General features: G+C 36.4%; 4 protein-coding genes across 7 annotated transcripts; 2 read left to right on the top strand and 2 right to left on the bottom strand.

Annotated features, from left to right (window-relative positions):
• The first annotated feature begins 22 nt into the window (after nt 1-22).
• Nucleotides 23-7,397, top strand: LOC110823265 (zinc finger (Ran-binding) family protein). Of its 2 annotated transcripts, none has more exons than XM_022053629.2 (8): nt 23-558; nt 2,918-3,035; nt 3,592-3,938; nt 4,724-4,840; nt 4,948-5,064; nt 6,413-6,529; nt 6,691-6,783; nt 6,938-7,397. In XM_022053629.2, exons 1-8 carry the CDS (start codon nt 164-166, stop codon nt 7,026-7,028), a joined length of 1,395 nt encoding a protein of 464 aa, XP_021909321.1. In that variant the 5' UTR covers nt 23-163; the 3' UTR covers nt 7,029-7,397. The 2 variants fall into 2 exon arrangements, with proteins under 2 accessions (XP_021909321.1, XP_088067633.1); XM_088211507.1 differs by having other exon boundaries at nt 370-558; nt 2,932-3,035.
• A 786-nt stretch (nt 7,398-8,183) lies between these two features.
• Nucleotides 8,184-12,843, bottom strand: EBS5 (HCP-like superfamily protein). The gene is made up of 6 exons (XM_022053628.2): nt 12,164-12,843; nt 11,202-11,693; nt 10,362-10,577; nt 9,511-9,834; nt 9,131-9,373; nt 8,184-8,831 (listed from the first exon to the last, which is right to left on the bottom strand). The coding sequence occupies exons 1-6, from the start codon at nt 12,710-12,712 to the stop codon at nt 8,607-8,609; spliced, it is 2,049 nt and encodes a 682-aa protein (XP_021909320.1). The 5' UTR covers nt 12,713-12,843; the 3' UTR covers nt 8,184-8,606.
• Nucleotides 12,844-13,009: 166 nt separating this feature from the next.
• On the top strand, nt 13,010-18,453 carry LOC110823267 (Vacuolar protein sorting-associated protein 26). 3 transcript variants are annotated; one of them, XM_022053632.2, is made up of 11 exons: nt 13,010-13,167; nt 13,248-13,340; nt 13,490-13,554; nt 15,421-15,475; nt 15,872-15,961; nt 16,129-16,213; nt 16,294-16,389; nt 16,663-16,829; nt 16,913-17,001; nt 17,781-17,880; nt 17,961-18,453. In XM_022053632.2, exons 1-11 carry the CDS (start codon nt 13,114-13,116, stop codon nt 18,003-18,005), a joined length of 939 nt encoding a protein of 312 aa, XP_021909324.1. In that variant the 5' UTR covers nt 13,010-13,113; the 3' UTR covers nt 18,006-18,453. The 3 variants fall into 3 exon arrangements, with proteins under 3 accessions (XP_021909324.1, XP_021909323.1, XP_021909325.1); XM_022053631.2 differs by having other exon boundaries at nt 13,011-13,167; nt 16,645-16,829; XM_022053633.2 differs by having other exon boundaries at nt 13,035-13,167; nt 13,248-13,271; nt 13,341-13,554; nt 16,645-16,829.
• A 640-nt stretch (nt 18,454-19,093) lies between these two features.
• On the bottom strand, nt 19,094-21,984 carry LOC110823266 (Galactose mutarotase-like superfamily protein). Its single transcript, XM_022053630.2, has 5 exons — nt 21,761-21,984; nt 21,597-21,646; nt 21,116-21,242; nt 20,189-20,293; nt 19,094-19,937 (listed from the first exon to the last, which is right to left on the bottom strand). The coding sequence occupies exons 1-5, from the start codon at nt 21,873-21,875 to the stop codon at nt 19,315-19,317; spliced, it is 1,020 nt and encodes a 339-aa protein (XP_021909322.1). The 5' UTR covers nt 21,876-21,984; the 3' UTR covers nt 19,094-19,314.
• Nucleotides 21,985-22,423: the final 439 nt, after the last annotated feature.

The following is a 22,423-nucleotide window of genomic DNA, read 5'->3' as shown; positions in this document are numbered from 1 at the left end:
GGCCGGTGCGACCCGTTCCCGACTATCCATTTAGAGCTAAAACCCTCAATAATTCCCTTCACAGTCTTCTCCCTCAGTCTCGACCTATCTCCATTGCTTCTGCTTCTCGGTAATGGCTGGATAACGATTCTCTTTTATCTTCACGTAAAAACCCTCTAGAAAAATGTCGGCTTCAAAATTCTTACTCTTCGGCACCTCCTACTTCCGTTCCTTCCGTTCCCACAAATCCCCATCTCTGGCCCCTTCCCTTATCTTCACCAAACACTTTCCTTCCGTTTCCCTCAGTTTCCATCGCTACTACTCGTCTGCCGCCACTGATGCAATTGCAGAAATTGATACAGAAGGACCAAGTTCTTCTACTTACCATCCATGGCCCGAGTGGATTACTTTCGTGGACCGTTTGAAGGCCAAGGGTTACTTCGTTGAACTTCCCGCAAAAAACGAGTCAGAGGGTACAACGGACGCTGGAACTGCTGGTCCGGAAACATTATATAAGGACATTTCTTTATTGAAGGATGCTTGTCTCAGCTTCGCTCGCGATCGATACGATGTTTTCAAGTATGTCTGCTATTGCATTTTATTTTCGGAAATGCTGCTTAACTGACGAGAAACTGTAGGAAAGAAAGGAGATAAAGTCGAGTATTATGTTCACTTTCTGCTTAGTTGAGCTAAGAAGTGCTTAAGGTTTTGCTTTTATTAATTTTTTTTTCTTCTTTCTTTTCCTTTTCTATTCGATCTTCTTAGAACTCAATCGATATGTTCATGTATGATGTTCCGCTATGCATCCCTGCTGTCGTTGATGGGTGGAGAATGTTAAGAGGAGAATTGTCGAACTTTATATATAAGATTTTGCTCATACGTTTGAACACTAAGGCCCTGTTCTTGCATGAAAGTATGCTTAAACCTTGAAAACTAAAATAAGGTTAAACTTTGAACATGAAGATAAGTTTTGGATGATGATGGTGAAACTAACTGCTTTCATTTTTTTTTTTCTAAATTTTATTCTTATTTTCAATAACAGAACACGATTTTGTGTATAAGTATCTAAAAATTTGGAAAATAGATACAAACCTAGTGGTTTCTTGGCTTGACGTTTTTGTTTGCAATAAATCTTCTCTTCTTTAGAATATTTGCAATAAATATTAGTGACATTTACTTTAAGTTGAGAATTGCACTAAACATTTTATTTCAAAATGGACTTTTTTGGCGAGGCATCCTACCTCTTCTGGTTAAGGTAGGACAAACAGGTTTAACTTGTCGAACTAGGAATTTAGGGCTAAAAAACCTAAGCATCACATTTAGTGTTTCTTAGAATTATATCTAAAAAGTCTTAAGAATCACATATAAGGATTTGATTGCATCATGCAATCAGGAAACTAAGAAACTCGCAAAATATTATTGAATAACTAAATCTTCCAATAAATAAAATTACAAGCTATCGATCATAATCTCTAAGCAACATTTCTTAAATAAAATTGAAATGAGAAATAGTAAACAAGTAGAATTATGAATACTAATCTAATAAGAATAAAAAACTAATACTAATAATATTATGAATGCTAATCCTAATACAAATCGTGTAATAACTTTACGTTTAATGTAATTACAAATTAAAATTTATTTAGGAAACCTAGTGTTAACCCATTCTACATCAAAGTGCCAGAATGATCCAAACTTCCCAGGAAAGTTAATGCCTTTTTTGTTAAATAAAGGAACTATTAATGCTTTAAAGCCTATTTTGGGAGAATAGGATACTAGAGATGCATGGCGTTTCTTAGAAATCTTAATGTTAAGCTTGTGCATTCATCGGGGAAAAGGAGGTAGGTTTAGTCATATCTCCTAGGACTTACAAGAGGAAAAATAAAGAAGGTGGAAAATGAATTGCATTTGTTACTTCCTTTTACTGTGGTGAGCCAAAGGGCAATAGGGGTAGGTCATTTTTGTAATGAGTTCTTAGCGGCAATGGTGGTAGGCTCAGGAATGGGTTGAAGAGGGTGAAAGTTCTGTGGAACAAATCAGTCGTGCCCATGAATTTGAGTATAAAAACCAAGATATCGTGCCTATAGTGTTAAGCATCACACTTAAAGGATTAATTGCATCATATTGCGAAAAAATTGAGAAACTTTCGAAGTGTGTTGGATAAATGAATGATGTTCTCAAGGAGATTACAAAATTATTAATAAAGCGTCAAGTAAGTTTTTTCCAACTAGGATTAGAATATGAAAAACAAAAATGAATAAGATTAGAACTAATATTCCTAATAAGATAGAAAATGCTAATCCTATAAGATTAGAGATAATACTACTAATACAAATAAGAAAATTAAATACTAATATGAATAAAATTATAAAGTTATTTAGAACTAGAATAATAGACTTCTAAATATTATAGTCATTTTGTATTTAATAGAATCATAATTTCTAATTTATTTAAAAAATCTAGAGTTAATCTATTTGGCATCATTCTCTTTGATTGGAGATAACTCATCCATGAGTTTTTAGTGGTGAATGATGTAAAATATTGATCTTCAAGCTTCCATATAAAGCTAATGCTGGAGAAGCAGTTGTTTGAATTACTGCTTTGTTGACTTGGTTCTAATTGAAGCAATGATTAAGAAATGAACACAACAATCTGTCATAACACTAATGATTAATTCTTCTTATTCTTCATGTGAGTGAAACATTTATAAACTTCGCCACTGAAAGGTAAAACTCTGGTCACAAATTATGATTCTGTTGATTGTTTGTTAAAAAAAATGTGTCAAAAGAAGCTCATAATGTTGATATTGCTGCTAACCTCTGATGAAGTTCTCAGAAGTGGGTTTTCCATGTTCTGAACTTTCACGCATTATATGTGGAAGATTAAGATGTATTTAATGGTTATTAAATTTGAATGTGCTCTTTCTAATTTAGTGCAGATCATTGTCCACAGAGGATATTCGAGCAGTTGTGGAGGATGGATGCCCTAATCTTTCTCGCAAAGCTGTTAACTCAGCCAAAAGACTAAGAGCACATGTCCAACTAGATGAAGGAGATGTATGTATTCTTTTGTGTAACATTCATGTAGTGGTTCATGTTTATGACGAGAGTATAGGTGAAAAAATCTATACTATAAGAAAATCTATCTGTAGTATGTCTGGAAAGTATGCATCCCTTCCATCTAAAGGATGTTACTAGACAAGAGTTCCTTTTTTTTTCTTTTGAAATAAAAGAGTTCCTTTCTATTTAAGCAAAATTTCTGATAATAGTTTATTATTTGAAACACAAAACTTTTGTTTTATAAAGCATTTACTGTTGCATCAGTTCTCTTTCTGTTGACTTTATTTGATATTAGCATATTATGAACATCAATAGATTATTAAATGTAGAAGTTATTTATTATTCCCTTTTTTTAAACTTCAAATTAGATCATAATCTATTTGTGTTTATTTCAAGTTATATAATAATTAAATAAGCAATAATCATGTGAATTATTGATCCCTTGCTGTGCACATATTATTAGCCAATATATGAAAAAGAATCAATAATGACAATATTTATCTGTGTTAACCCACAAAAACCAGGACCATCTGATTAAATTTTTTTGATTCAGGTCTGTAGTGCTTGCAATCTACGTGGTTCATGTGATAGAGCCTATGTGATACTGAAGGGTTCTGAAGCATCTCCTCGTACCGTGGACATAGTGCGAATATTGTTATCTTATGCCATAGATCCACTTCTTATTTCAGGAGCAGAGAAACCTCCTGGAAGGGAGCTTGTTGATGGATCTGTAAGGAAACTGCTTTCTCAATTGATTGAATTGGGTGAGACAGTCCCAGATCCAGCACTTCCAAGGACACCTGCAAAAGCTCCTTCTCAAAAGCAACGAGCTGTGTCTTACAATGATGATGAGCTGTCTCAGAATATCGTAAAGAAGAGAGGAGATTGGATGTGTCCCAAGTAAGTTGTTATTGGACTTTTTTACCTGAAAAAGATCTTGTTGAACTTAGTTTTTTCCTATCTTAAATGTTTGAGTGAAGAAGAAAAAATGATTGTTTTATTGCAAAGAGTAAAACATTAATGATCTGAATCAATAGAAAACTTTTACTTCATGCATTAAACTTTTAGTAATATGGTCCTTGAGGTTTTGGCTCAACCTTTGACGGGCAAAATAAGGAAGTATACTGAAAGTATGTGCCTCTATCTAATGTTGGAAGAATCAAAAGAGCTGAGGATTCTGTTGCTAGGAAATTTGTGTTCAGATTTTAGCAATGAGACTAGAAAACTCAGTTCATGGACGATAATTCATGAGTGTTTCAACTAATGTTAAGTGTTTCAACTAATGTTACGTTGGATTCTTGATTATCCTACACCCAAATATTATAAAAGCACAAATTATTTGTTCCATAATACCATGCAGATGGAAAAGAATGACTTGTAGATTTGTGGAAGTTGGAAAATTGTTCTTGGTTGTGTGATTCTGTCAATATTTGCTGCATTGCATTTGTGGTTTGTGCCTGTGGGATATTGCTTTTGATGTCTGATTGAGAAAATGGTCAGTATGGTTTCATGAAAAGGATAAATTTTCCCTTAGAAAAATGTTACTTACTGAAAATTTCTAATTATGCTGTTCAATTACTTCTTTCTTACCATTCTCTTTGTCTGTAGCTTATTCTGCAAACTCTTCATGTGTGTTTTTCTTCATCCTATGAGTTTAACGTTCTTCCTTTTTTTTTAATTTTTAGATGCAACTTTATGAACTTCTTGCGAAATGTACAATGCCTAAAATGTAAGGAAGATAGACCAAAAAGAGAGGGTCAAGATGAAATCGAAATGAGGGACGGAGATTGGACTTGCTCCAAGTAAGTTCAGAATCAATTGGGAGCTCTATTCTATCTTGTGTACTTTTATTGATCGGACGTGTTTGTTTTCTTCACTCTTATTCTTTTTTTTTTCCTCTTTTTTCTAGATGCAACTTTATGAACTTCTCCAGAAATTTACAATGCCTGAAATGCAAGGAAGTTAGACCAAAAAGAGTTGCTCCAGATGCTACTGGAATGAGGAATGGTGATTGGACTTGTTCTGAGTAAGTTCAGAATCAGCTAGCAGCTCTATTCTATATTGGTCAACCTTCTCTCTTTTTCTGTATGACAATTTCTGCTATGGAGAAATTAACTTGTGCAATGGGTATATGGTAGTATTCCTTTTATTGTTAGTGGGAAAAAATAAATTGACCAATAAAATTCTTAAGCCGGATCTATGGATATATAACTGATAGTGAAAAGGGACACTTCAGTATATATCTGTTTTACAAGACAATTTTTCACTACCATGCGTGCAAAAAAAGTCTCTTTAGAACCATTTTTTAAGTAGTACCTATATTATACTTTTATTTAGTAATTTGTTTATTTTTCTACATTTAATATGGTGAATTGCTTTGCTCGAAGGATTTAAAAACCCTCTTGTGAGGGATCTACCTACGCTGGAATTCAATTTTTTTGGGGCTAAATACACTGGAGTGATGAGAGAACTGCATTTGATAACAATTGGTCTTACTTTTCAAGTCTCAGTCCCACTCTTTGTAAGTAAGTTATATGTGGGAGATAGAATCAAAGTGTATTAATATGGTGAATTGCTTTGCTCAAAGGATTTAAAAACCCTCTTGTGAGAGATCTACCTATGCTGGAATTCAATTTTTTTGGGGTTAAATACACTGGAGTGATGAGAGAACTGCATTTGATAACAATTGATCTTACTTTTCAAGTCTCAGTCCCACTGTTTGTAAGTAAGTTATACGTGGGAGATAGAATCAAAGTGTATTACCAAAGGTCATATGTTAATTGTTTTGAGAGAAGAAATTAATTAATTAAGAAGGTACTAAGGGGGTGCTGCCCAAGGACAAAATATAGATATTTACAATTCTTTAAATGTATCCTATAAGGTCATATGTTAAATTTAATTACATTCTAAGACATTATGCAGTTTCTCTAGGCCTTAAATTTGATGGAAAATATTATTAGTTTACATATATATTTATTCCCAACAGCTGTTTAAATTTTTATTTTGAAATTTTTTTCATCTGTTAGTGTTGACTTGTTGGTCATCATCCTCCTTCACGTACTATCTTTCTCCCATGTGCGGAACAATGACTGAATGATTGACATACTTGCTTCTCTCACCTTATGCATTGTTTTGACATCTGATTCTACACAAATGCAACTTTTCAGGTGTCGTCACATGGTTACTTTAGTTATGTTTTCATGTGGGTGATGGTATCATACCTAACAGATGACTCATGTATCCTCTCTTATTTGCTCATCTACTTAGTCAACTTCTTATTAATTGAATTCATTGGGGTGAAAAGGTTTTCGAGTTTGAATTTACTACATTTGCTGCTGCTTTACTGATTAGTTTTTCTCTCATTTATATTGCAGGTGCAGTTTTTTGAATTTTGCTAGAAATACGCGATGTTTGAAGTGCAAAGCAGATGGACCAAAGAGGATTGATTTGGATAATATTGAAATGAAGAGAGGAGATTGGAACTGCCCTGAGTGAGTTTTTATGCTGCTAAATAGTCAGTATTTGTTGACAGGAGGTTTCACTATCTTAGCAAGACAAATGCAATAATCTAGCGTGCATTTGTGCTGTAATAGTTCAACTGTTGTCTCTATACGAATTTGATCTGTCTTTGTCCTTTTGGTTTTCTTTTTAGGTGTAATTTCCTGAATTTTGCTAGCAAGAAGAAGTGCCTCCGCTGCCAAGTGCCACGACCTAATTCACATCCTGGAGAGTGGGATTGCCCCTCGTATGTTTTTTTTTCTCTCTTTCACCTTCATGCGTGCACACACTTCCAGATTTACTGCCCATACTACCACAAATTCATACACTACTCACACATTTGTGGTATTGAGATTATGTCGAAGTTCCACAGGCAAAATGATGTTTATGAATTTTGGCAGATGCGACTTCTTGAACTATAGCAGGAACAAGGTTTGCTTGAAATGCAGATGTGAGCGTCCTAAAGAATTTGGAGGAGGTGTCTTAAGTTGATTCTTTTGTGAACCTAGACACGCTGCATGTGATTATGAGAAGCATCTTGCATGATATAATTTTCAGTCATATGACTAAAGTATTCAGTTTAGAAGTCTACGATTTTCTAAAGAATGTACAAGTAACTTGTAAATTTCATAATTGTTCACAATTAAGTTGGTAATGTTCTCGGAAACCATTTTAGCCTTATTGTTACCGTTTTGTTTCTCTTATTTTCTGGCCCTACACATCTGGCAAGGCAAAATTTTGTGCAAAATGTCACCCACACAGCGCAGAGTATGCATGTCTGATGCGGCAAGACCCATCCTAACTTTTTGGTTTATGATGGAATAATCAATGCATATCTAACGATTCAATTTGTTTTGTTTCCTTCTTAATTTGCAACTGACTTTTAGTTTGAATTGTTATATTTATTTTGATATATATATATATGTGTGTGTGTGTGTTCATCAGTCTAATATTTAGATTAAACGGGATCAGATTGAGCATTGAACAAGAGAAGACTTTGGATTGAAAACCTGACCATTTTTATTTCAGTCAAATAGGTTCTAATCCGAAATAGATTGAGTTGCCATTTTTTTAATTAAAAAAATTAAAACAACAAATTTTTTTTAATCATTCAATCTGAACTAGAATGACTATATTTTTCTGATCTTTTTGCATTTGGATTGTGAACTGAATTGAATAATTATGGACTGAACATTCTGTTTTCATCTGATTTTCTAGACTTCAATAAAAAAAAAAGAATACCGTCAGATCCAACTGCCAGAATCCATGTTTATGTGTATAATCAAGAGTCAAGATGGGGTAAGAGCTGGTTCTAGCGTCGTCGTTTTCAATTTGTGAGTGAGGTGTCTCTTTCCCGGCAGCTTAACAAAAACAATCTTCTACTTTCCTTTTTGATTCTCTTTCTGTTATTTCTCAGGTTCGTGCTTCTTAATTTGAAACACATCTTCGGTGGAAGAAGCTTTTTTGCTGGTTATCCCTATGTTGATGACTAGGTGAAACAAAAAATCTCTTAGCTTTGATTAGAGTTATTTGGATTCGTATTATGAAAGACCCAACGTTGATCAGTACGAGCTGTCTTGAGTCCTGGGGAGTGGAGAACTTGCCAAATACCAACATAATAATTAACCATAAAAGCACACCACTAGGGGAAAAAAGAGAGACAAATTATACTCATTGTTGCGGATAAAAATGCTGCTCCGTGTTGTAAATTATTTGCAAAGCTTTTACAGAATCAGTACTTGTAGTCACAAAGGAAAATGAGATTGTACACAAGACAATTGTCCTCTGTATAAGTGAAAACTTAAATGACTGTTGCAAATCCCTATGTCAACTAAATCAAGACAATATGGAGTGCGGCAAAGTGTTCCTAATTCCTAAATTTCCCTCCTTGATTTTCTCTTCTCGCTTGAGTTCTGTATGGTACATTCTAAGTTCTTTCTGGCAAAACTAATGGGGAACCGGATACCTGTACATCATATTGCAACAAAGTTTTATGTCTATGAGGTGATGTGACTGAACTTCCAGAAAGCTAGGTAAATCAGTTTCTGGCTGCCTCCAGTATCAACCACCTTAGTTGGGTGCAAATCCAACATGCTCATCTGGTTGGTGATGACGCACCTCAGCATCACCAGCAGGAGCAACAGCATTTCTGCGTTGCCGCTCCCGAAGGTACAGAACAGTGAGAAGACAGACAACAAGAGTCAGTATTGTTGCGTTTCCTTCCTCTAGCAGCACATCCTCCACCCACGCTTCGAGTCTGGGATATACTTCCGGCAAGGAATCAATGACATGCACCTGATAAATAAACAAGTCATAGATCAGATGCACCATAGAGAAGAATCTCTACCATCTCCTCTCTCACCATTAGAAAATTCAGAAAGAAAGTTACTGATTTAATGAGACTCTATTCCTAGGGGGTTGAAACAATGGTTAAAACAAAATCTCAAACATCAGGAGGTCTTAATAGTGCTAACCCCTAGGACAACCAAATCCCAGCAAAAAGCTTGCCTCGCGCAAGAGCAGGTATTTTGCAGCAGTAATATGTTCTAGATATTATACAGGGAAAAAAGGTTAGATCTAATCAACAGGCTTACCAGGAAAGTATCAGCATAATTTTTTCGTATCCACAAGCTTGTGAGGGCCAATGCGACAGGCAACTTTGCAGCAGGATCATTTTCCAGTGCTTGATCATAATAACGCTTGGCAAGGTGAAGATCAAATGGAAGTCCATGGCCATGTTCATGCATATAACCGAGGTTGAACATGGCTTGGGCATTGGATTGGGATTTGGCATGCATATACGCCTCTGCAGCACGTATGTAATCCCTCTCGGTACCCTGGGAAAGGAAAGAAGTAACTCTGATTAGTAATACATCCACTATCCAATCAGGAAGCACAGCTCAGAATCACTAACAAATCCTATTATGCCACCATGAGTAAGACATATGTTAGCATGGGTGTCTCGGAAACATACCCGGCCATAGTAATAGGCATCCCCAATAAGCAAAGCAGCATGTTCATTACCCTGCTCAGAAGCTTGCCACCATAAAGAATGTGCCCGCTGATGCCTTTCAGCATCTGTGCAGAAATTAGACTCTCCCATGCACATGCTACGTTCCCCATATTTATCAAGGATCCATGCAGCATTGCTTTGTGCTACCTCATAGCCCAGCTCTGCCATCCTTGAGTACGAGAGGAAAGCTTTACCCACATCCCCTTTTAAATATGACTCCAGTGCCCACCGAGACAAGGAACTCCATGGTCCCCGTTCTGCAACTAACTTATATAATGCAGTAGCCTATAAATAAGAAAAACAAAATCGTGAATCATTATTTGGTTTTTACGCTCCCTAGGACAGTTCGTAACAGCTCTCCACAAAGTTTTGTGCAAGGCACCAAGGGGGTGACAGATCTCTGAAGGGCAAAATAACTAAGAGGTAAATATGATCAACCCTAAAAGAGTTCATTTCATAACAGGGCTCTAGAATGCATCTTAACTCAGTTTAATTCTCAAATGAATATAACTTGAAATAATCGTTTGGGAGAGGGGATCAAATTCAAATAAGGAAATTAAGCATAAAAAAGAATGCAACTGATGACTCTGGTCAGTCCAGCTGGCCTAAACTTAAAAGTGAAGCATCTGACAGGTCCTTTCAGATTCATGAGTTTTTGCTTGCAATGCTGCTATCGCATTCTTTTGACAACTGTCACTTTAGTGATTTAACAAACTTCAAGAGATACAGGTCCATAGACAGTAAAAGCCAAGAATGATGAGATGGTCTAAGTCTGCAAACAAAAAAGAATAGTGAATGCTAACTGAATTTACCATAGGAAGATTCTTCTTGAGCCCAACTCCAGTATGGAACATCTTCGCCAACTGATAAAATGCCTTAGGTTGGCCTGCATTAGCAGCCACAATAAAAAATTTGCAGGCAAGTTTTACATCTCTTTTTACTCCAATCCCTTTGAGATACATTACTCCTAGGTTATAGTGCCCGCCAGGCTCTTCATTGTCTGCAGCCTTCTCAAAGTACTCTTTTGCCTGAACATAAAAGAATAAGATTCAGGGATCATTCTCACTAAATAAAATAAATGCAGAGGTTCACCATCATTTCATTTGCTGCTCATGATGACACATGAATCAATTTGAAGGAGAAAGTATAGCAAACAAGTTGGACAAGAAGACAACTGATATCAAGCAGAAGAAAACATTTCAAAGAGTACTGGCAAATAGTTGAACAAAGTGAAGGAGAAAGATAAATTTTCAACTGAAATAAAGTCAAGCTTTAAGCAACTTTACAGAGTATTACTGAGAAGTCAACCCAATGCAAAGATTATTGTTGATGTGAAAACAGCGGATATAGATTTTATTCTACAGAGGTCAGAAGACTAAGATATAATACATCCACAAAAATTGAAAAACTTTGTGCCCTATCTATTGATTCCTAGAAGATAATAGAAATGGAAGAAGCAGAACAAAATCCATAACAATACATTTCTGTAAGCTATAGACAAGAGAGTACAGGTTATGCTAGTAGATAATCGAGGCAAGTGACGGAAAATCATATCCAGTAGATAATCGAGGCAGGTTATGCTACAAGATTCAGTATGCGTGAAGGTATAATTAATGAATAAATTGGAAAATCATATCCAATTATGAACTTACTTTTGTGTAGTTTTTTTTCTCCACTCCATAGCCTTTGACATACAAGTAACCCATCCCATTGTAAGCTGAATAGAGCTGTTGCTTAGAAGCAAGTGTAAGCCATTCAAGAGCCTTAGTATAATTTCTCTCAACACCAGCTCCTCTTGCGTATATCTCACCAAGAAGTTCCATTGACCTGGGCTCCCCCTTTTCGACTGCCCTTAAGAACCAGGTCAATGCCTTGGTATGATCACGTTTTAATCCTCTCAATCCGAAGTAGTAAAATAGCCCAATTTTGTACATTGCTCCAGCATTTCCTCTCAGTGCCTGATATTCTAATATTTGGAAGTCCTCATCCTCTTCCCCACGGGATTTCCTCAATGCTTCTTTATTCTCTTCAGCTCCACTGTGGATCCTCACCGGTTCAATAACAGGTGAATCCTTCGAAATCAGAAAACTATTTACAGCTACTTCAGCTAACTCAGCATATAATTTAACAGCTTTATCATGCATCTGGAACCAAAAATGAAACGGTTGAATGTTAATGTAGTTCTAAGACAAACATATTGGAGATTCAAAAGTTCTGTTAGTCGTATCCAAAGATAGGGTTTCTTACAACTCTTTCTGAAGACATTAAACTTCAACATAGTCAAGATCCATGGTTCCAAGATCTTATTTTACAACATATATTACTAAAAACAAAAATAATTTCAATAGACGATCAATATATGACCGAAAATATTATCAAACAGTTGACATGTTAACTAATAAATGTTTATCCGGAGGGAAAAACACTAAAATTTGTTTAATTGAAATAGCTTTGATACTTAAAATGACAAAAACAGAATAATCAAACCAAGCTAAGTAGCACAGGTAACAATTGATTAAGCATAAAGGTCACTTGGTTTTAGAAAGTACAACATACACTTTCCATGGAATTCCAGTAATGATCAGATTTAAAGACCAGTAAGAAAGAAACTTACGTCTTGCCGCGAGTACGTATATGCAAGAGCCATCTTGGACTGCATATTCCCTCCCTCAGCAGCAAAGTAATGGTACAAAAACGCCTTCGCTTTGTCCCTCTCCCGCATCAGCCCCGACCCATACAGAAGCCCCATCACAGACTGCGAGTGCGGGTCTCCCGACGTAGCCACAGCTTCGATCTCCGATGCGGCCTCCACCATCATCCTAACCTCGCCATTACTTGCCGCATTCAACATCCTAGAAACGCCAGAGAGGTACGATCCCGCCTCGTGCTCCGACTCCGAACTAGACGAGTCCGGTTCCAAGATCGGACGCCATGAGCCGGGGTCGAGCTCCTCCTCAGTCTTCGTATCAGATTCTCCAAACTCGTCCCACTCGGAGTCGGTGGGAACGGCGTTGGCGCCTGCTTCGTCCTCGGATGGGGCGGCGGCATCCTTTAGGTCATCCTGCGAGAGGACGAGCACGAAGGGCCGTGCATGGATAGAGAGAGGATAGAGAGATAAAATAAGGAGAAAGATTACCAACTGCTTGTGCTTTAACCGTCGCATTCCTAAAGTTTGTTCGATGATAATCCTGATCTTGTCAATCCTACGAAGAAGATGATGATGAAAAAGAAGAACAGTGCAGAAGCAGAGAGGGAAAAGTGAAATGCCCGAACTGATCTCCCTCGTAATTTTAATGGAAGAAGATAGAAGCTTGGAGTCTGAAGGGGTAATTTGGGAATTGCATTTTATAGTTCCGTCGCCACGTCAATTGCCACTATTGGGCCAATCTTTTTCTGCCACGTCAGAACGGACATTTCTACTAAGGTCAATATAGATCAAATCTGATTTTTTTTTTCATCATATATAATAACGAGCTCAAGCAGAAGGAAACAGCTTATTGAAATAAAAATTAGGAAGACGACGATTCGGTACTGCAGCAGCTTCTGCTGGTTTTTGGTGTAGCAATGTCAATAGTAGATCTCAAGCTTTCCCGATCGAACCGTATATATAGTCCGTCTGTATGTATATATATTCCATTTATACACTTTTTTGTCCCGAGTTTGTGATGAGGATGATGATGATGATGCTGGAATTTCAGGAACCTCTTGATGGCAAAATTGTGGTAAAGTCTCCTTTTTCGATTTCTCACTATGGAGTTCGTATAACTGTCAACGGATCCGTCAACTTGCAGGTTTGAATCACCTCCTCCCTTTGCTCCTCGATAATATGAAAGAAAGCAATACACAGCAACGAGGCGGTGTCTAGCTTTGCCACTCCCCCGCGCTCCCTTTTGATATCTTCATCGTGACTGTCTTCGCTTACATGCTTTCTCTGCTTAAGGTTCGCGGAGGATCGGCGGGAGTTATCGAGGCCTTCTATGGGGTTGTTAAGCCCATTCCTATCGTGTAAGTTACTTCGTGATTGCTTTCTTTGGTTTTAATATATGATGAAAGATTTGCGATCAACTATAATGTTCTGCTCAATAATTCGAGAAAGTCCATACTGTAGCTGGGGGTTTCCTCGATGTTTTATCTGCCAATTCAGCTCTTTTTGCTCTGCTTTTCTGTATGCTACCGGTGAATAAATAGAAGGTGGTTCAACCTAAACTTTGAGATGTAGAAAGGGAACATGTTTCTGAATAGAAATGTATTGTGGACCTTTATCAGTCTCCTAATCACTGGCCTTCATAAGTAGATGCCTCATCTTTCTGATTGGTTTCGCTAATGAGCTTCTAGGTAACAGACTGTAATGGCTTGTGAGTGATGTTTGGTAGGCTTCTGTACCGCTGGATAGGGATCACAAAAAGTTCACTTGTGATATGCTCAGAACTTATAATTTTTAATATGAAAACAAAAACTATTATTAATAATATCATCCATATACAGAAGACTTAATACAAGAGAAAAAACTCTACGGGTCCAGAAATCTCAATAATTGCTGCGGGTGTACTAATCTAAAAGCATAGGCGTATACAACTGCAATCTCAGAGCACTATTTACTGAAGAAACAAACCTACAGCAGTCACAGGGTGGGATGCAAGAAGTCTGGCCTTGATCTAGAGTTGAATATTTGATGTTTTTGGACCTGTAATAGCTGTCCAAGAACAAATACGTGTGCTGTGACATGTTTTCTAGCATTAAGAATGTGCACAAGAATATTTTGTTTTGAAAAGAAAAGATTATCAAGAGAATTCTAGTGCATTAAGGTTACTGACGAAAACTATATAGCAACCAGGGCATGACCTCTTAGTTTTGTTAAAAGTTTGAATATTACTGAATCAATATCACAGGATGTATATTTTCTTCTGGCTGAAGTTTAGTTTATTCTGGAGCAGTGACTTGAAATAAATCAGGACATAATTCGCCACTATTTTTCTTGAGTGTTAAAGAAGTTGAGAACTGATGGTCGATTTTTATTCTCCGATTTATCTTCAGTTGGAGGTAAGTTGTCAGGCTTTCTAATATTTATAACAACTGTTACAAATCTGGGGCATCAAGGAGAGCTGCCCATGGTAACTTGGAGATAGGAATAAGTCATTCTACTGGCCAAGAGATTGTCTATGTGGCAGGAGACGCGAGACTTATGGCGGTCATAGTAACATCAAGCTTGGGCTAGTGGCCTTGACAAGCCTTGGACAAGCACCAGTTATACAGTATTAGCGGTATTAGTGCACACTAGGGTTTTTTTCTTGGTGTTGTAGGGCCTGCTGAATCTATTAAAGGTCATATACTCTCAAAAATCTGTTCTGACTTCAATTTAACTTTCTGGGTTGATAATCCTTGTTATCAATGTAGATCAGAATGAAGACTCGCTGATTATGAGATGCCTTCTTCATGTTTTTGCTATTCTTTTTTTGGGATAACAAAAGAAACTTTATCAGGGAAGAGATCGAAAGAATTAGAAAAATAGAGAATAAGATAAACCTGCTCGATAATCTATAAAAATAAAAAGGTCAATGTTACTGCACAAGAGTATGACATCATTATTTTTGTAATAGTTAATGTGCATTTCCACTATCTATTAGGTTAGATTGTAGTACTTCTGAGGTTGCTATATGTATGGCTTAGTTTCCTGATTGTCGGGGAACAATTTTTCCTTCCCCCGCAGCAGCAACGTTCTTAATTTGATTTGCTTGTAGTTCTCTTAGCTTTTCTTCATTAAATATCTGTAATAGAATTAATTTTCAGTTGTTCAATATCTCCTCCTCATGCTTGGTTGCTGAAATTTTTGTATAATTACTTCTATTTGTCCTTTTCTCATCTTGGAAACAGGAATAAGAGCATTGAAGTTAGACCTTCTGGGAAGATTGCTCGAGGAACGACAGAGGTACAGTATCAACCGAGAATATTTTGAGGCTAATTATTTCAAACCTTGAAGCTCTATTTTGGAGAATGGTGCCAAATTCATGAAATGTTTAACATTTAAAATTTGCTAATATATTTTCTACCTTCACCTGTGGGAATTGTCTTCCGTCTTCGTGTCATATTAGCTTTAACCATGACAATTCTGCAGTTTTGCTCTTGGATAACGTTGAATTGGTTATGTGATTAAATCTTGTGCAAGTATGCGGATGTTGTTTTCCTTATTTAAGCTTTGTCTTATTCTTCAATCTGATAATTTTCACATCATATTTACGTTTAACTCTAAATCTTCTATTTGATTTGTCAACTAAAGTTGCTTATTTTCTTCTAGTTTACTACTAATTTTGCTTTATTTTGACAGATACCATTTTCTATAGTCCTGAGACAGCCACAGGAAGATAACTCAGAAAGATTTTATGAGACCTTCCATGGAGCAAATATTACTATCCAGGTATTTTCGAGTGAAGAAAGTCAAACTCTCAAATTTTGCTTTTCTTGCCTCTGGGGATTATCATTGCATCACTTATTGTCCCTTATGTCCTGGTGTCCTTTTGATAGCTTTTTATGAGTTTTGGTATTTGTCTGATCCTTGATGATTAATTTAAATCTTTGATATAGTATTTCTTAACTGTAGAAGTAATGAGAGGATACATACACAAATCATTATCTTCAACAGTGGAGTTCATAATTGAAAGTGATAAAGGTATGCTAATTTTCCATTTAGTGTATTTTATGTGCAATTTAATTAATTGTGCCTGGTTTCCGCTCTTATTTTGGTTTCAGCTGATCTACTTGAACGACCAGTTTCTCCAGAGATGGTAATCTTCTACATTACCCAGGATACTCAGAGACATCCATTACTTCCAGAGCTAAAATCAGGTTTACCTGTGTTGCCATCTTCCATCCTCTCTTCCTAGTATTTCTTTAGCTTGAATGAAGATTTTTTACTCTCAATGGTGTTTTCAGATTTTTAAAGAAACTTGTACAAATCAATGTACTTATGGTGGTTTCGGATTGCTGAAACCATGCAAGATTGCATTTAAATTTTTTTTACTTATGCCTTCTCTTACATGTTACAGTGCTGAATATACTAATATAATTGTCCTATAACTGAGGATACATTGCACTGAATAGGTGGCTTCCGAGTAACAGGAAAAATGTCCACTCAATGTTCTTTGCTGGACCCAATCAATGGGGAGCTAACTGTGGAATCATCTGCTGTTCCCATTCGTTCAATTGACATTCATTTGCTTCGTGTGGAGTCAATTCTTGTAGGAGAGAAGATTGTCTCAGAAACCTCTTTGGTTCAGACTACACAGGCATGCAACATTTCACATCTTCCTAGAGTATTTTTCATTACACACTAATCCGCTGCTTCACTTTTTTCCTTGTCCTTTACCAGATTGCAGATGGAGATATCTGTTATAACATGGCTCTTCCCATCTATGTTATACTTCCTCGCCTTTTGACTTCTCCAACTGTTTTTGCTGGGTGAGTTGCATCTAGACAATGACGCCTCTCCCCCAACCCTACACACATACCTTTCTTTGTGTCCCATCATGTATGATTCTGCACAACTGTACTGTTGGGGTGCAAATTTTAAGAAATTTTACGCATTATTATCCCGTAACTGATCTAGTTTGACATCAAAGATACAATGCAAGTGAGGTACCTTTTTTTGACTTCTATTGGAGGGGTGTCAATTCATTATTTCCTGAAATCTTGAAGTAGCCTTCTAATTCTGTTCCTGAGAATTCTTAAGGGTAATGAATCTAGTTTCCACGAGAGAGGACTTTGAAGGCATTATATAAAAAAAGCATCACCTTACACTGGAGCTTTGTTCACTCGAAAATTCTACCCATGGTCTTTATGTCGAGGAAGAACTAAATATCCTAATTTTAACTGATCCTGCTATGTTAAGAGTCTAAGGCAGATGTTTTGGTATGGACGTCTGAAATTTTTTTTTTTAATACAGCTATCCCTTTGAACCTCTAAGCTAAACATATTTCCTAAGCATCACTCTTATGCCAGCCGGTTATTGAAACTTGGTCTTTGTCATTAATTAAGAATATATGATTATGGTCATTAGGTCAGAATTTATTCAAGTCCTGTAGGCTGTAGCTGTTTGTCCAATCTTGTTGTATGTTTTTATTTACTACCCATTGGAAAGTTTTGCATATTGGCTAATGTTCTCTTTTCACTTTCTCCTGTGTTTCATTTGGACTTTGTTAATGTTAACATGAATTTTCCCTCTTGATTTCTTGGTGCAGACCATTTTCAATTGAGTTCAAAGTTCTGATAGCCATTACTTTTCAGTCGGACCTATCCAAATTGCACACAAAATCCGATCCAACAACGCCAAGACTCTGGGTAAGCATGGTTTTAGCTATTCTTCACAGTCCATGACAACAAAATTTTCTGTGCCTAAAACAATGCTGTACCAATTTCAGCTGGCAATGGAAAGCCTACCACTTGAACTTATCCGCGCAAGGTGAGGTGATGTTTTTAAAAGTTTTTGCATATGATCCTGATGAGAGCAAAAAGGGTCTTCTAATAATGGGCTTTATACTTGTGCTATCAAACGCTCTGCATGTGTATTTTTAAAAGCGTTCTAGAAGATGTGAATGTAATCATCAAATAGGAAGCACAAAGTTCCTGTTTGGTCTTTAATACGAAAGTTTAATGAACAGAAGCCCAAATATAAAAAAACTTGTACTAGACACCACAGGAGACTGTAACAAGCTGAGAAAAGCTGCCCCTTATCTTACCATGCTCTCTGCGTCTCATCTGGAGATCGGTGGCTGAATAGAAGCCTTTACTATCATGGTTTACCTTTCTTTTCAATTTTTTATTTAAGCTTGGGATTTCATTGGATGTATGTCAGAGGTATAATCCTGATTTAATTTTCTTGCAGTTCAATCTCTATAATTTTTTTAATGATAATTCAATACTCTTCAGTTTAATTTTGTTGGTATAGTTGAATTGGAGTTTCTTAACATATTTACAAAGGAAATCGAGGTGAAACAAATTAGAGTTGAAAAGAAGTGAAATTTATGCAAAGAAGGAAGAAAATTAAATTTTCAGTAGAAAAATCACAAGAACTAAACAACATAAAAAGTTGTAACTTGCCCAGTAAAAAGGTCAAGATGATTGTTCTTTCAATAGAAGATTGGTCAAAACAATCAAGGCTGTTCTGTTGAGATTTTTTCTTTTTTGGATCAAGGTTCTTTTTTAGAATTGAGACGGGCAAAAATTGCATGGCAATTATTAGTATTGACTATTTGTCCATCGTGATATCAAAGATTGATATACATGAGCATCAAAACAGATATACAAGGATTTCCTTTCTCTCATAACCTTTCACATGAAGATCCAGGAGAGCATTTGTAATATCCATTCTCATTCTTGGTGAATTTTGAATGTATAAATGCGACCCAACATTCTACCTAATGTTGCATTGGCTTGTTGTTTTAACTAATTTGACCATTTACCATCTTCAATCTCATAGACAATTTCCACAGTTTAATACAGAGGGCCCCTCATGAAAAAAAAAAAAAAAAAGTTATTTATGTGGGGCTGAAGATATCTGCAAAAATGCATTTAATGTCAAAATAGCATTCGCCAAATATTAAATGCCCGGAGCGTCTCATCTGAAATCAAATCCTACCCCTAAAATGATAAATACTTAAACCAAAACTGATTCCTGTATAAATTATTAGATCATTGCCCATTGTCCAGGCACTCACTGGCAGTGAGGCAAACCAAAGGCTACCTTTATTCTTGTATAAATAATTCTCCTATCGCTTACTCCGCTGAAAACTCAAACAACATAGTGTGTTTGTACTTCTCACCAGGTTGAACAATGATTGATGGAAAGTTTGGTTCATTGACAGCATTAGGGAATCCTTGTGACTCCAAGCATAGTCCTGCATGTTTTCCGTAAACAGCACCTCCTTTTCCAACAATTCCATCAACATAGTTAGCAGTGTAAAACTGCATCCCTGGGGCATCTGTCCACAGGTTAAGAACTCTTGAGCTTGATGGGTCTTTAGCTCTTGCAGCATGCTTCAGCCCTGATTTCTCTTCCCCACAATCCAGCACATAGTTGTTATCATACCCCATTCCTACCTCATGAATTGATGCACCAATCCTCTTCTCGGCTGTGAAATCGTATGGAGTACCCTTAACTGGCATGATCTCGCCGGTAGGGAGTGTAGTCTGATCAACAGGAGTAATTTTTGATCCCCATATCTGTATTGAATGGTCAAGTATGTTCCCCGAGTTATGGCCAGCCAAGTTCCAGTACGTGTGCTGAGCTAAGCTGATTGGAGTCGGCTTGTTCTCAGGCACTGCTTCCATGTCAAGTCTCATTGTGGTGCTTGAAGTGAGTGTGTAAGTTGCCGTTACAGTAACAGCCCCTGGGTAACCTATTGATGGAAGAAATGGAAACAGAAGAGGAAAAATAAGAGCCTGCTAGGGAGAAGGAAAGAGAGGGAGAAAAAGAGAAACAATTATTAGAGGGTCTGCTAACTCATAAATATGATTGGTGCACTTTAAAGTAAACTTTTTTTTTAACAGAAAATTGTAACAAACCAATCACATTTAGAGGGTCTGCTAACTCATCTGTACTCTTAGAACATCAAATAATTACTTGATACAACAGAGAAAGAAAGAGTACCTTCTTCCCCATCATGACTGTAGTATTTGAATGTAATGGAAGGGTTTTTATCTTTCTTGTAGTTCACAACCTCCCATATCACCTTATCAAAACCCTTTTGACCACCTAACGCAAAGAAATTATCCAAAAGTTAGATGGAACTAAAGTTGAATAGAAGAAATCCTTCCTTGAATTCTTAACAAAGAGTCGTTCATGTATTCAAGTGTGATCTGATTGACAAAGTGGTAAATTTATTCAGTACAACCGACTCCAACAACCATGATAGATATATTGATCGCTAGAGTATTAATGAAATGCAAAACTCGTTGCGCATGGTAATGTTCCTACTGGTCATAAACAAACTAAAAGGGGTATGAAGTCGGGTTCTCTAAATTCAGGCTCCACAGCTTGACCTGCTGTCAGGCAAAACCAATGTCTCAAAGAAAAAAAATTATGGGGGCTTGTTTTTCTTTTCTTTTTATTTTTTATTACCAGCAGCCTTCATAACAAAACTAAACCATTTAGGAGATTTCTGGAAAAATGTAAATGCTCTAAAACCTGACTGCACTCTGTCACCTGGAAAGCAGCATGATGTCTGATGGGAGCAAATTATCTAAAACGAGATTCTCAAATCTGAATGTTTTCAACAGGATATTTTTGTCCCACTTTAAAATATTTATTACTCCTGACTATTTTAAATCTACAGGCCTTTGCATGATTGATGCTCAAAAGTACAGTTAAGAAAATAAGAAGGAAGTAACAACTTGAGCAGAAAAATCCCACATGAAAATCAAGGTCATAAACCAAAATAACGAGAGTGAAAAACCACTTCAGTTTAACAGTCTACTAAGGTAAAAGAAGATACTAAAGAGTCTAATATATAAAATCATGAAATCTCTGAGAAATTATAAATGATCTATTTAGGCTCAAGAATTTTCAATGACATACCATGGAGACTGTGTGGGGGTCTGTTGAGGGGCAAACTATACTCAACACCATTGAGAGTGAACTTTCCCTCTTTGATTCTGTTTGCAACTCGACCCACGATGCAGCCAAAATATGGTGCAGCACCTTTCTGATTACATATGCATCGATAACAAGGAAAAGAGTTTCAATATTTGGCAGAAAAGGGAGAATACAAAAAAACTTGACCTCCCAAAATAAACCCTTCTTAACAATGGAGGCGGAATACAACGGCGTGTCAATTGCCAGTACATGCAGGGAATTCATATTGATCAATTCGCAAGCAAAATTATGAGAATTAAAATCCTCGGACAAAAAACCCAGATTTATCTAAACAAATAAAACGGGCTTATTTTATTTCTTTAACAAGAATTCAATCCATGAAAAAACCATTACACGCTCTTGAACCAGGCCACAAATAGTGAATAAAAAGCAAACTTTTATCGAGAAAATTTACAGAACTTACCGTGTATGGCTCGACGGAATCGAATCCAAGAACAACATCAGCCAATTTCCCTTCACAAACCAACAACAACATGGCCACAACTTAAGCTAACAGAATTTGAAATTTGACAAAAGAAGAAAAGAAAATACTGCGATCATCACATGATCGATCAAAGAAGAACAGACCATTCTTGTCAGGTACTGAAAGGGAGGTAATGGTCGCACCGAAGTTGGTGATCTTGACCTGCATGGTGCCATTATTGAGTTCATAGAGTTCAGGTTTCTGCGTCTGATCTGCCATTGTTGGATGTATCGTATCTAGAGATCTAGACAGGAAAGAGTCTTGTGGAGTTTTATCGAGAAGCGAAACCGATTTTAGTATTAAATTCAGAGCCCGAGCCCGACCATCTATGCTGTTCTGTCGCACTGACGTCATCACGCTTTTGTACTTATCCGGGAATTTTGGATAAATCGCATTTTTGGAAAATATTATTTTATTTTATAAAGATTTGTTCGCTCTTTTATTTATTTTATTCTCCTTAAAAAGTAGAGTTTTAATAAAATTCAATTTCAACTTTTCACGCACGATTTAAAAAGCCGTTAATCTTCATGCTCTCTCAATTGGCTTCAAAGTTTAGTTTTAGTGTCGTTTTCATTTATTTATTTAAAATTTTATTTATTTATTTAAAATTTAAAATTTTGTATCATTTGGATCGTACAATTAACTTAGAGTTTATGATCACACATATACCGAATTGCTGTGGTTTAATTTGATTTAGCTTTTAATTTTATTAGTTAATAACTAAAAATATAGAATTAATTAAATTAAACTATTTCTATGATACTAAA

This window comes from Carica papaya, chromosome 9 (genome assembly GCF_054855325.1).
Source record: "Carica papaya isolate Zhongbai chromosome 9, ASM5485532v1, whole genome shotgun sequence".
Lineage (NCBI taxonomy): Eukaryota > Viridiplantae > Streptophyta > Magnoliopsida > Brassicales > Caricaceae > Carica > Carica papaya.
Note: the sequence above shows the minus strand (reverse complement) of the source record. Positions and strands in the feature narration are given on the sequence as shown.

Coding starts and splice junctions, on each gene's coding strand:
- LOC110823265 (XM_022053629.2), top strand. CDS start 164: ATGTCGGCTTCAAAATTCTTACTCTTCGGCACCTCCTACTTCCGTTCC. Junction 3,036..3,591: donor TCCAACTAGATGAAGGAGAT/GTATGTATTCTT, acceptor TTTTTGATTCAG/GTCTGTAGTGCTTGCAATCT. Junction 3,939..4,723: donor GGAGATTGGATGTGTCCCAA/GTAAGTTGTTAT, acceptor TTTAATTTTTAG/ATGCAACTTTATGAACTTCT.
- EBS5 (XM_022053628.2), bottom strand. CDS start 12,712: ATGCGACGGTTAAAGCACAAGCAGTTGGTAATCTTTCTCCTTATTTTA. Junction 10,578..11,201: donor AGAAAAAAAACTACACAAAA/GTAAGTTCATAA, acceptor TTTTATGTTCAG/GCAAAAGAGTACTTTGAGAA. Junction 9,374..9,510: donor ATGCCTATTACTATGGCCGG/GTATGTTTCCGA, acceptor TTCCTTTCCCAG/GGTACCGAGAGGGATTACAT.
- LOC110823267 (XM_022053631.2), top strand. CDS start 13,114: ATGTCAATAGTAGATCTCAAGCTTTCCCGATCGAACCGTATATATAGT. Junction 13,341..13,489: donor ACGGATCCGTCAACTTGCAG/GTTTGAATCACC, acceptor TCTCTGCTTAAG/GTTCGCGGAGGATCGGCGGG. Junction 17,881..17,960: donor CAACAACGCCAAGACTCTGG/GTAAGCATGGTT, acceptor TACCAATTTCAG/CTGGCAATGGAAAGCCTACC.
- LOC110823266 (XM_022053630.2), bottom strand. CDS start 21,875: ATGGCAGATCAGACGCAGAAACCTGAACTCTATGAACTCAATAATGGC. Junction 21,647..21,760: donor TTCAGTACCTGACAAGAATG/GTCTGTTCTTCT, acceptor TGGTTTGTGAAG/GGAAATTGGCTGATGTTGTT. Junction 21,243..21,596: donor ATTCCGTCGAGCCATACACG/GTAAGTTCTGTA, acceptor ATATGTAATCAG/AAAGGTGCTGCACCATATTT.